Source organism: Galleria mellonella, unplaced genomic scaffold, assembly GCF_026898425.1.
Source record: "Galleria mellonella isolate WM207_F2 unplaced genomic scaffold, CSIRO_AGI_GalMel_v1 utg121, whole genome shotgun sequence".
Classification (NCBI taxonomy): domain Eukaryota; kingdom Metazoa; phylum Arthropoda; class Insecta; order Lepidoptera; family Pyralidae; genus Galleria; species Galleria mellonella.
Window position 1 is genome coordinate 949,121 of NW_026441983.1, and position 13,820 is coordinate 962,940.

At 30.8% G+C, this 13,820-nt stretch overlaps 3 protein-coding genes across 3 annotated transcripts in view; all 3 read left to right on the forward strand.

Moving 5' to 3' along the window:
- The window catches only part of LOC113509324 (U4/U6 small nuclear ribonucleoprotein Prp4), a 251,128-nt gene that overhangs the window by 124,671 nt on the left and 112,637 nt on the right, over window positions 1-13,820 (forward strand). The gene's annotated exons all lie outside the window — the stretch shown is intronic.
- Window positions 1-13,820, forward strand: part of LOC113516573 (uncharacterized) — a 47,072-nt gene that overhangs the window by 19,439 nt on the left and 13,813 nt on the right. The window contains exon 2 of the mRNA XM_052899152.1: window positions 13,149-13,291. Coding sequence (XP_052755112.1) covers window positions 13,149-13,291 — 143 coding nt within the window. The remainder of the gene's footprint in view (window positions 1-13,148; window positions 13,292-13,820) is intronic.
- On the forward strand, window positions 5,532-9,732 carry LOC128201617 (uncharacterized). Its single transcript, XM_052899135.1, has 2 exons — window positions 5,532-7,077; window positions 7,602-9,732. Exon 2 carries the CDS (start codon window positions 7,607-7,609, stop codon window positions 9,476-9,478), a length of 1,872 nt encoding a protein of 623 aa, XP_052755095.1. The 5' UTR covers window positions 5,532-7,077; window positions 7,602-7,606; the 3' UTR covers window positions 9,479-9,732.

Genomic DNA, 13,820 nt, shown 5'->3' on the forward strand with positions numbered 1-13,820 from the left:
GTCATACCCCATTACTTACAATCTCTTTTCTCCCTAGTATTATTCTATTAATATTAGTATTGTGAAAGTTTATAACGAAGGATGGCTAGATGCATGTTTGTTACTCTTTCACGCAAAAATTACAAAACTGGTTTGAATAAGGATCGATACACGGATAGATTATGTCCTAACTTAGCACATAGGAGACTTTGTACATGTACGTATTGATACACGCAGGTGAAGCCATGAAGTATAGTTACTTTTAAATAAAAAATACGACCAATAATGTTTCTTTTTAATATTAGGGAGGCAAACAAGCAGACGGTCCACATCATGGAAAGCAGCTTCCGTCGCCCGTAAACACCTGCAACACGAGAGGAGTTACTTGTGCGTTGCCGGCGTTTATTTATTTTATTTATTTATTCATTTGTACAAATATGTGTACATGGCGGACTTAATGCTGAAAGCATTACGTTTAATAATAATAAATAATAATACTCTTATAATTTGCTTTAAGATCATGAGAGACAATTTATTTTATTTTATTTTAATAAATAAGATAATTAAAAAATTTGTTCAATAGAAATAAAAACGTTCAATTTTGAGTTAAGATTTTATATTCGGTGTTTACATTATACATTATTCATAGAAAAACATCAAACCTATCTTAAAAACCTGTTTTCTGTCTCTTTCGTTTACACGAAATAATCAATTTGAAAGAATGTGACAAAATTTTGTAATAGTTAATTTGTAGAATGTTTTAGTTTTTATGAATAAGTTCTTCTCTTGTGACCTTGTTTATTATAAAAGATATTTACAATAATTAAACCATAGACAGAATAATACCTACTCTACTAGTACCTAGGATCTATATTTGTAATTATTTTTCAACGTTCTTAATTTGAACTACAATATAGTTTTTAATAATATTTCAATTTGGAATACTGAAAAAAAAATTATTCATTGACCTGCGATAATAACGCTTTTCCATTGTAATAGCTACCTAAATTAGCAAGTAAAATGGTACAGTTTATGTACCATCAAAATATATATTTCTCCGAAAATCCCTCGTTTCATTTAAATAACATACACATACTTTTCCATGAATTAATTTAAATGTATTGAAAAAAAAAAAATACAGTAACAGAAAAGTGACAAAAAATGACTTACGTCGGTTCATACTGAATCCGGAATAGAGGCGACCCTAATTCGTTACTTATCTTCGTGTGCGTGTGTATATTTGTGTGTATTGATAAAACGCTAGGGTTGGCAGCAACAATCTATTTTTAATTATTATTATTATTATTCCTTTTGATCCAAAATATTTTCGTATTTTCATAAATGTATAAAAAATATAAGCATTGTGAACAAACATTAATATTTTGTATATTTCTATGATGATTCGTCATTTTCAATACTGTTCAATACATTTTCAATACTGTCTTAACATTCTCTTGTTTGACCAATAAATCAAAATTAATCAAAATGTAGGTAAATTCTAAGTAGTATATAAAAAAAAAAGGTACCATGACATTTACGTTATACTAGCGATACGACTCGGCTCCGCACGGGTAGACATAATTTTCGAAAATAATATAAGTAAGTTTATAATTTATAAATCCAAAAACTTTTAGCTATATACAGCTATTATCAGCTAGTAATTTAGACTATATGTTATTTTTAAAAATCCTAAAGAAGTTGGGCTGAATCGCTAGCATGTTATAAGATAAAATACAGCTTAGTTCCTATTTCTCAATAGTAAAATCTCTGCAGGTAACGTTTTTTCTTAGCATAATTCGTTTGTCCTTTACTTATCTATTCCAGGATTCAAAACTGTTTAAATTTCTGTTTTCATTAAATTTTGAACATACATACTAATTCATTTTTTAACTGAAACTTTATGCTCGTATAAGAACATAGAAATCTACTTAGAATTTCACTGTGCATTAAAATTTAAATAAATAAATAAAATCAATATGAACAGAATGTTACAGAATTGTGACGAAACAAAAATTATATACAAAAAAAAAAAAAAACTTTTGAGCAGGTACAATAAATTGAATATTTTATAGAAACAGTGTCAGACTCAAAGAAATGCTGATTACATAATCTATTTAAACACATATATATATATATATATATATATATATATATATATATATATATATATATATATATATATATATATGTATATATATATATATGAGACCGTTCACCGGGCTCAATTTAGAGCAGTCATTACTTTTAAAATTTATTTTTATCTTTAAAATAAAAATTTCAATTTGATATTACAGTGAAATCTTTACTGTAAAAATCAATTTGAGCTAATTTTCTAATAAACTTAAGTCGGAAATTTTACAAATTAAAATTTGTAAATACATAAAACAGTAATTTTGCAAAATTATCAAATTAAATTAACAAATTAAAAATTGAATCGGCCCCACTGTCGCTAAATCGTCATATTCACCGAACAACTCCTTAAGACGTCGATATAAATAAACTTTGTTTAAAATTAAAAATAAATTATTTATCATTTGATCAAGTTTAATTTTTAATAAAAATTAATAATAATAATAATAAAGTAAATAATGTACAACCCTGTACAGTTTAGTTTGCATTCCGCTCGCTCGCCGACACGCGCGCACAATCAAGTACAATACTCGACTACCACGAAAGAATGTTATAGATACGACCAGATTTTTAATATTTACAATTTACAATTAATATTTACAATTTACAATTTTATAATATAATATTTAATATTTTGTAATAATATTGTACACCGCTCTACCAGCTGACGTTGATGCTCCTTTCCACTTCGGGTGTTGCTGCAAGAGAACTCTATTAGAGTTAAGCTCGCCTTTGTACATTTGATTACTACTGTCATATTCTTATAACTGGTGTGTACAATAAAGAATTAAATAAATAGAATAAAATATTTTACAAATTCCTTCCTACACAATGGATTTGTTACAGAAAGCGGTCATCCTCGATACCTGTCGCATAGTTAGAAAATATCTTTCCCCGTCATTGTCATCGTCCGCATGTAGAATTTAGAGTCAACTATGCTTGGCTGAAGCCCGCATGGCTGAACATTTTACCCCCACAAAAAGGGAGATTTTAAATACAAATATATATTATAATAATAATAATATTCGATTTTTGTTTACAACACAGGGGGCAAACGAGCATGCGGCTCACCTGACGGTAAGTGACTACCGCCGCCCATGATCACCCACAACACTAACGGCATTGCAGGTGTGCTGCCGGCCTTTTAAAAAGGAATATACTCTTTTCTTGAAGGTTATGTTGTTTTCATCACAGTGAAATACGATGAGATATGCTTATGTTAAAGTAATTAAATTATAAATATAATTAACTGAGAGGTAGGTATAAGAATATATGTACAAATACAAATACAAATGTCTTTATTGTGGATGATAGGTCGAATTAAGGTATTACATCAGTTAAATAGTATCTCCATGTCCTGCTATATAAGCGTACAATATACGGAACAATTAGAAATAAAGTACATGTATTATTTAACAGTATAACAAACATAACATTTAAAATTATATAGTGAAACAAAATAAATTAATATGAGACATTATTTTTTACTGATGATCACTATTTATCTATATGTATTACAGGTCATCAAATGTCGTGTCAGTGTCATCGTTCAGATAATTTCAGAAACCGCTCAATCGATTTACAATTAAATTTTTATAAATATATATTGTTTACTCCATCTTGAGATATGACACGACCTGCCGCGTCTATTTTTAACTCGATAAGAAAACAAAATGGCTTCGGTACAATAGCGATATGAGGAAAAAACATAGTTTTCCGAATCTGTGCAACCGCTGCGGTTTCACACGTTTTGACACTTTTTTCTATTATTTAAATACATGCATTTATTTTATTATTTTACATTTTATTGCACCAGATAAAAAAATAATAATAAATACAATATATATTAAGGAGAAGTGATACAAAAGGCGGCCTTATCGCTAAACAATTTCTTCATGGCACATATGGTATTTTTTTTTTCAAGTAAATTTATTTATTAACATTTTTTAATAGTAATTTTCTTTATTTCACCGACTAGATTCAAAGCTTAGATTCAAAAATGTGTTAATTAATTGCCAATAATATTATTTTAAATTTAATCTATAATACTAATTTTTCAATGAATTTTTTATAATTAAAGAAGTACTCTTTTTTAAACAGACTTAAAAAAAAAGGACTTATATTTTTTATATTTTTTTTTTCTCATAACTCCGTCAGTTGTAAATCGATTTCGAAATTCCTTTTTACCTAACTTGTAGATTACTTGTGGATTAGTTCCATTGAAATGTTATCAAATTCGGTCCTGCACTTTAGTTTTTAAGTCATATTTACTTTGTTTGTCACAACTGAAATCGGTTTTTTTAGTGGGACACAATCTTTAATTATATTTTTTTTTATTTAAATTTTTTGTTTAACAAATAATCCATTTATAGTTTCGACTTGTATATATAGTGTAATTTTTTTTATTTATTTTTTATTTTAATATTCATTATTGTATTTATTTGTTACATATTATTGTAACACCTATTCTCTTTACCTCTTATATATTTTTTTGCCTCCCACTTCTTTTATTCAATTAAAATTTGTTTATAATGTGTCTCGATACCTTGACGCCTGTAGTTTTATTCAATATAACTGAATTATTTATTATATTGTAATTAATATCAATACTGTTGTACAAGGCATAATAAGTGAAAGGCAAGCCTTATGAATTATATCGTTTAAGTTTTATTACGTCTACGGTAAATCTCTATTTACGTACACATTTAAACTTTTATATTGTTTTATGTAATTTATACCTGTTTACAAAATTATTTTTTTTTTTTTTTTAAAGGAAATATAGATCCATATCGTCCTTCCGCTAACTCACACACGCGCACAGATAACCTAACATTACAAATCGCTATATACCAATAGCTTATACATTATGTAAGCAAACGCACACCAACGTGTATTTAACGCTCACAGGCACAGGAAAGTTTTTAATTTTAAAATCGTACCGAACGCTAAGTAGCTCTGTGTTGTTAGTAATTTGTTTAGAATGATTTTTTTTAATAATTGTTCCATATTTAAATTGCTTATTTATAAACAGACTTTATGCTTCTACTTTTGAATGAATGAAATGTCGCAACTGTGTATTCGTAATTTTTTTTTTATTGTCATTGGTAGAGAAGCATACATTCATATTTTATACAGTTTTGGAAAATGTTTAAGTAAATTGAAAACGTCCAACGCACATAATATAGAAATTGCTACAATAAAATGTTTCTTTATGTACTATATTTAAAATATTGATTTGAAATTTTATTGTAGAATTATGCACTTACATATAAAGAGGGTTTTTTTTAAATCTATAGATAATAAAGTTAGATTCGATACTAGCGAGTTCCCAGCATGGGTTGTATTTTGTATAGAAAAAAAGTAAGAAGAGTCAGGTCACTGCTTAGTGTATACATCGTTATCAGCGTATTGTGATCTGTACAGATGGGCAAAGCACCGGGTTTAAACCCGGTGCTTTGGTAAAAACCCAATAAACACCCATAAACTCCCATAATCACCCAAAAAAATAGGTTTTTACGTATTTTTTTGAAAATATGTAAGTAATACCAATAAATTATTTTTATAAATTGTATTGATCAATTCTACAATATTAAATAAAACGTTAACTAATAATATTTCAGGAAATTTTAAAAATCTATATATAATAAAATGAAAGTAATTAATTTTCAGTGTTTTCATGTTGCAGTTGATCAACATGTTGGCCTTTTGCTTCCCGTAGATACTTTAAAATTTCTTCATAACACCTCGTTCGCACACATGGCCGTATATATTTAAATTCTTGAGCCACTAACAGTCCGAAATACTCATTTCTTTTATCCTCTTCTCCATAAATTAAGCATTTAGAACAGTTTGTTTCTTCTTTCAGTAAATTTTCTTTTACTTTATCCTCGTTTTTTTCTTTGTTGCGACGACGCTGGGTAAATCATCTGGACACTGGGTCTCACTATCGCCAAATATATTTGGAGATCGGCTTCGGCTACGGCTTGGCAGACATTTTTTTCTTTCTACAATTTTAAATTAAATTTATTAGAATAAATGCTTCGAACACACGCGATCTAAGTACCTTTTGTGTTTATTATACCTTACCTACCTAGGTATAAAAAGAGTACTTACGTAGATTTTCTTTTATTAACTGTTTTATACGAAGATCTTGATCTCTCAAATTAGCATCCATTTTACTTCCAGTGATTATCAACTAAATTAATAATCCACAAAGTATTAAATAACGTTTTTATGAAATATTTAGCACAAAAACAATACCCTTTAAATATCGATCGTCAGTAACTGTGGCTGACTTACCTATATTCTAGCAAGCAGGACTGCCAGATGTGAAGGGGAAATCCCCAATAAATTGTTGCATGTGACTGATGATGTGAGCATGTTCGTTTCATAATAAAAATGTTGCCAGGTAACCAAAAAGTCGTATGTTTTTGTGCGAATTACGATCATAATCTTTACGATCGTACATTAAAAAATAGACAAATAATAGTATGAGTACGATTTAAATCGTATATCTGTCAACCCTGCTAGCAAGACAGCGACAAAATCACGTTGCATAACAATGTAGCCCAAGCTTATATCTTATGAAATATACGGAAGAGATACGGACTTAGAAAAAACAGAAATGTTGTTCTTTGTGGAAGTCATTGATGAAATTCTATGTATTTTAGCCCGCAAACTTTCTTCAAACAAAAACAGCGCCATCTAGTATCGAGTTCTGTAATTATCTCTTTGTTTATGGATTTGAAGTAAGACCGCCACGCATGCAATACATTATGACTGGGGATTCCCCTATTCGTCGACGCTGAATATGAGGCGACGACAATCACTGTCAAACGTGTTCACTATTACTCTGACTCTGGTAACGTGACTTCCTGGTAACGTGTTAGGTAGGAAAAGCAGTAAAAAAGTGCATATTAAGGGAGCAGATTTGAAATAATATTTATACTTAACAAGAAATAATTAAAGGTAAGTGGATTTTTGAATGATACAATTATATCATGATCACTTAACAATTTTAACTTAAAATTAGATGTATTATTACAAGCTTTTATTTAGCTTGCGTTATGTAAATAAAAGTATGTAGGTATGTTCGTATGTTGATGCAATTATCCTCAATCCTCAACCGACTGGGATAAAATTTTCCATACACGTTTATTTTGGATGATAGTGCATAGTTAGCTGAGAGTCGTCATTGGATAATAATGGTGGATAGCCTAAGATGTGTACTAGATATTTATTTTTAACATAATATGCGTAAGTACCTAATCGAATTAAAGAAGTTGCTGAGAAAAATACAGAACAATACGATAATAAACTAGCGTCTGCGTTTAATCCTCCGAGGAGATGTAATTTTACAAAGGCTTTTTGTATTTATTTTATTATTTTTTTAATAAATTTATTGTAAATAACAAGAAATAATCATTGTAAAAAAATAGGCACTCTATTGTTGAATTTTCGTCAGACCAACTAATCATCGTTCATTTTTTTAGGTTCAATGGGGAGACCTAAAGATTTACGCATATGGGAGCACTACCGTACTTTACCAAACAAGTCTGTTTCTTGCAAGCTTTGTAATAAGGTCTACAAATTCAGTAATGCTGCCAAAATGCTTCAACATCTTATCACTTGTCCAAAATCTCCAGAAACATTAAAAGACTCTATGAAACTTATAAAAGATAGCTCGTCCAAAACCAAAATGTCTGGACTGTCAGAGATAGAGACAAATGATTCTTTTATAAGCCCCTCGTCGTCTGCTAACACTACAATAAATGCTGAGTTTCAAGACACCGATGATCATATAAAAACAGAATTAGCGAGAGCTATATTTGTAACAGGGACGCCATTATCGATGGTGCAACATCCTTTATGGATACAATTTTTCGAAAAATTGCAACCAAAATTTAAAATACCTTCACGTAAAGCTTTAGCGACAAAATACTTAGATAAAATATATAGAGAAATGCGTTTTGAGTTAAATGAGGAACTAAATGCTTGTAGTTACTTACACCTTCAGTGCGATGGCTGGTCTAATTTAAGAAATGAAGGAATAATAAACTTTCTTATATCAAAACCTCAACCTGCATACGTTAAAAGTTTGAATACAGAAAGTAATCCTCACACTAGTGAATACCTTAGCCAAGAAGTTGAAAAAGTAATGAAAGTGTATGGAGCAAATAAGTTTCTTGTACTTATTGGCGATAACGCTAGAAATATACAAAAGGCATTCGAATTAACAAAACTCAAATATCCACATGTTGTTCCTCTCGGTTGCTGTGCACATATCCTTAACTTGTTGTGCCAAGATATTGTAAAGATACAAGAAGTAACTGTGTTTATTATGCAAGCCATAAATATAATAAAAACTGTTAAAAGGAGTCAACGATTAAGTTCCTTGTTGATAAAATCAAGGCAGGGTGAAGATTCTACACAAACACTAAAATTGCCTTGTGCTACAAGATGGGGAAGTCATGTTACTTCGTTAAAAAGTTTGAAAGCAAATAAGATAGCTTTGCAAATATTAACAGTTAGAGAAGATGTGGTAATTTCAAGAGATATTAAAGATTTAATTCTAAGTGATGATTTCTGGACGAAGACAGGGGAATGTATAAGTATTTTGGAACCAGTCACTGAAAGCATATTTTACTTAGAGAGCGACCAGAATCGTTTGCATCGCACATACATTACATTTAGAGATGTACAAGCTAAGATACGTTTTGCATTAAATGAGATTTCGACATTGAGCGAAGAAAGCAAACAGCAGATTCTAACATCAGTATCTTCAAGATGCAATATGGCAATGAGGCCAATACATTTTGCAGCATATATTCTAGACCCCAGGACTCTAGGAGTCGAACTTACTCAAGAGGAAGAACTTAAGGGTATGGAGTTTATCTACAATTTAAGCCAACACTTAAGTTTGTCAAATGTAATGGCAGATTTGGCGTGTTATAAAGCTAAAGAAAACTTTTGGGCCAGAGGATTTGTATGGAGCTCATTAGATAGCATTGAGCCCCTAATATGGTGGAAAGGTATTTGTGGTTCCACTGAGTTAAGCAAAGTAGCGATTCGTATTCTATCAGCTCCCTGTACTTCGGCAGCCACTGAGCGTTCCTTTAGTATCCAAGGCTACATACATAATAACAAAAGAAATCGACTTACAACTGAAAGAACTGAAAAAATTTCATTCATTTGTTATAACTGGAATCTTAAACATAAAGCTGAATGCGAGGACATTCAGTTTAATGAAGAAAATACCTTAGAAGCTTTCATTGAGCAAGTAAATGAACATAACAGTTTAGACGAAATAGAGCCTATCGAACCTATACAATTCATCGCTTGTAATAACTCTGAATCTGACAGTGATTGACTGTAGTTTTACATTTTACTTTCATCTCTTTCTTAATAAACTCAAAATCAAATTAAAAGTTTTTTATTCTGTAGGCTGCATAATAATATTGTCTATGTCCAGTATAGTGGACGTCTTGCGGCTGAGATGACGATGATGAAGTACAAAATCATAAACACCCAAAAATTTGGGTGTTTATGGGGTTTAAACCCAATAAACCCAAAACACCCGGTTTTTACCCACCAGACTTTAAACCCACCCAGGTGGATTGCCCATCTCTACACTTGGGAGAATATGGTACTGACATCTAGGTGAGAACAGTAGTAAATGAACAACTTACTCTTTTAATTTTCAGTAGTTTACACTAGATAGCGTTTGGTATTTTGCATTCATCTATTATTGTATTTTTAATTTTGATCCGATATATTATAAATAATTTGATATTTTTTTATTTGAATAATATATTAAATTTATAATTCTTCTTTTCCGCCCACGCAGTTAATTGCCAAAATTCATGTAGGTGGCAAAATTTAATGGCTACTATAATACGACTTTTTTGTGTAGGTACTCCTTTCGCTAAAGTCCGGTGAAGTACGTTCAGAATCAAAATGTTTTCTGACACATACGTCAATATTCTTATGCAATTTAAAATAAATGTGACTGAAAATATAAAATCAAATAAAGAAATATATTGCTATTGATTAAATTATGTTTGTTCTATTTTATCGATTGTAAATTATTTAAAAAAATATAATCACATTACAATATGCGAAGATAATATTTTACTTTTTACGCTTTTGAACACGACATTATGACATGAGTTCCGAAATTTTTAATTTAGCCGTATAATCCACTATTGATGTATGGGAATTCCGAGATAATAGTTTGTTTTGACCGCAATACTAACGATTTGCTAATTAATATATTTATGACAGACATTTCAAACTTTAGTGTATTAGTGTCTGTATAGTTTTTATTTGTTAAAAATCAAGACAACGCCGTGGACCCCAACATAAACGGTATGTAAATATTCCCTCACGTAATTCGCAGTTCGGCTTAGAAATGCAAATTTTATTTTGCTATATGAACGTAACAAAATATTTATATAATTGTTTTATATTTATTTTAAATTATAGATCTTGTAAAGTAATTTTTATGTTTTTATTTATTTTATTTAATATATTTAGTATATATTTTGTTTTCCTATTTGATGAACAGTTTTAACATGTTTTTTGAATTTTCATTTAATGTTAATAGTGCGACATATTAATTTTTTTTTTTACAATATTTTCCTTAATTTTTTTAATACCAATTGCCCAAAAGACAGTTTGGAATAATTGGTATTCACGATATCCTGAAGCACCACTCTCTATTTCTAAAATTACTATTTTTTTTTCCTTTAAAAATCAAAGAAAAGAGTATAAACAAAGTTTTTAGTAGATATAATATAAACTAAAATATTTCTTGCCTGATTTTTTCAGTTAAAATTGTATTTTGAACTGAGAGGTATATTAATATAAAAAAATACTATTTAAAAATGTTTAATAATTAACTTGAATGGTAAATTATTTTATTAATTTATTTATTTTAATATAGTATATATATTTGGGTTCACCGTACTATATACTTACTGAATTTATATACAGGCTATCCCAAAAGTGGATGTCAAGACGAAATTGGATAATACAGTATTGAAAATAAAATTACCACAATTTAAGAAATAAATTAACAAGTGTCATACCCTTTTTTAGAATCCTTATCAAATGCTCCAACTTTTAAAGTCGCTCACCAAACTCACCTAGTATATTTATTTCAATAATGTTGCTCAAAACAGGACTCAGTATTAATTTTGAATCTTTGGTCGGCCGAAATATTTAAATTTACTTCCAATCTGAAGCAGTTTTAAATTTTAGTTCAGACTTTAAAGAAGTGTTTGGGATTACATAACAAAAAAAAAAATTATTAAAAAAGTAAATGTTTGTAGTAACAGAAGTGAATGAAAGATCATCACAGGGTGTAGCGCTTGCTATTCTGTAATGGCCAAATAGGCTCGAAACTTTATGTAATACAAGACCACGGCTACCTACCCTATTTAATGCAAATAAATTTATTGTCATTAGATTTTCCCATCTTTTTTAATGTCCATAATTTTTAGAATATGTAATTTTCATTTTTTTTTTTAATATCTTTCTGTTTACTATTATTTACTATATAATTCCGGTTTGACATCGACTTTTGGGACATTCTGTATAGTTTGCAAAAAAATACTATATTTCAGTAACTAATATAGGGTTTTCTTTTTTTTGATGGCTGAAAATGGTATGGTAACCCCGCCTGTGCTAACGGGATACGCTGGCAGAGTACCAGTGAAGGGTGATAGATGAGAATGAAAACAGGCCAGTTAGCCCATCATGATGAATTCATCAGGAATTAACTATGATAGTTTCCAGGGAGAACCGCGAGGAGGTCGACCTGGTTGGGTATATTGCTAGCAATAGGATTCTCAATCTCCATTACTAACAATCCCTTTCCCCCCAACTAATATAGGGTGTTTGCGGACCGTCCAGACTGCCAGTATTTGAATCCTTGCAGAATGATTCACATGCTGGCCAACATACAAAAAAAAAAGTAGGTTAAGATAATGTTATTCATTATAAGTTTTCAATTCAAAGTTCAAAATTTAATTTAATAATTTATATCTGGTACAAACTAAGATTGTTAAAATTTTGTGGGCCCTGGTTGCCTTGATTAAAGACTTTATTTATTTATAGAAAGGATATTTTAAATTATGGATTTAAAGTGGTGAGAATAGAAGTAGGGTATAATGTATTAAATATTACTTCACTGACAAACATGGTGTTCAAAATTAACCTTTTTATATACTTTGACAATTGTGTTTTTTTATAAAAAAGAATATTTAAAAAAACAATTGAAATAGAACAAAAAATACATAATATACTTCTAGTCAACAGACGGTGATTTTATTTTACAACTAATATAATAAATAATATAAATAATATAATTAAATACTAAGAACCAGCACATATTACAAACACATGGTTTATTAAAAATAGCTATTTTTAACAAGATTAGTATTATAAAACCTGTATACTATATAGATCCTTAATTTCATTAAATACCAAAAAAAATCTATACTTAAAAACATAATTACCTAATTTTATGTTTCCACTGTTCAGTAATGCACCGCCTACTTATTTCTCTGTTCGCCCAATGATCGACTGGTAGAGAACACCGTCCGGTGTTAAGTCCGCCATATGTACATAGAATTACACTGTGCGTTAAAGTTCCTAATCAGTGAACGTTCAGGAATGGCAACACATAAAAAAATTAAACTGCTCATGTCTATAGGCAACGGTTACCACTTTCTGTCAGCTTGTTTGCCGTTCTAAGTTGCATTAAAAAAAAAAATTTTTCTAGCTTTTACCCGGGACTTAGTCTGTGTGACCAGGATATGTTTTTTTATGCAATTTACAATGGCAAACAAGCTGACGGCCCACCTGATGGAAATTGGTAACCGTCGCCTATAGACATGAGCAGTACCGTGGACATAACAGAGTATACTGTTTCGCCCATGACACCCCCCATGCTTTGCCATTCCTGAGGACTCAGGTGTTATTCCTCTGTACTGTGTAAATTCACTGCCTTATTACTTTTAATTACCTTGTTCCAGTTGAGATGTGTACGCCGGAGACATGGCGGGGCGGTGGCGTGGCTCGTTCGCCGTCGCACGAGTCCGTCACCACCGAACTGTCGCTGTTCAGCGTCTCCTCCGCCGCCTCTGACGCTAGGGTGCTGAGGTTGCTAGCTTGCAAGGTATTTTTTAAGGTTTTTTACAACACAGAGAACAAACGAGCATGCGGCTAACCTGATGGTAGCGGGGAAAGGGATTGTTAGTAATGGGATCTAACTGACCCATTGCTAGCAATACACCCTATCAGGTCGACCACCACGCGGTTCCTTCTGGAAATCATTTTGATTCCTTGGTGAATTTGTCACGATGGGCTAACTGACCTGCTTCATTTTTGCTTATCATCCCTCGCTGGTGCCCCGCCGGTGTATACCGATAGCTCAGTCGGGGTTACCATTCCAATATCATCATTTAAAAAAAAAGCACCTGATAGTAAGTGACTACCGCCGCCCATGATCCCCCACAACACTAACGGCATTGCAGGTGTACTGCCGGCCTTTTAAAAGGGAATATGCTCTTTTCTTGAAGGTTACGGTTCGGAAATACTGCTGCTGGAAGTTGATTCCAAAGAGTGGTTGTGCGTGGAAGAAAGTACCGCGAAAAACTCACAGTGGAAGACCGCCTCTCTATTGTAATTATTTTACACTAGTCGTT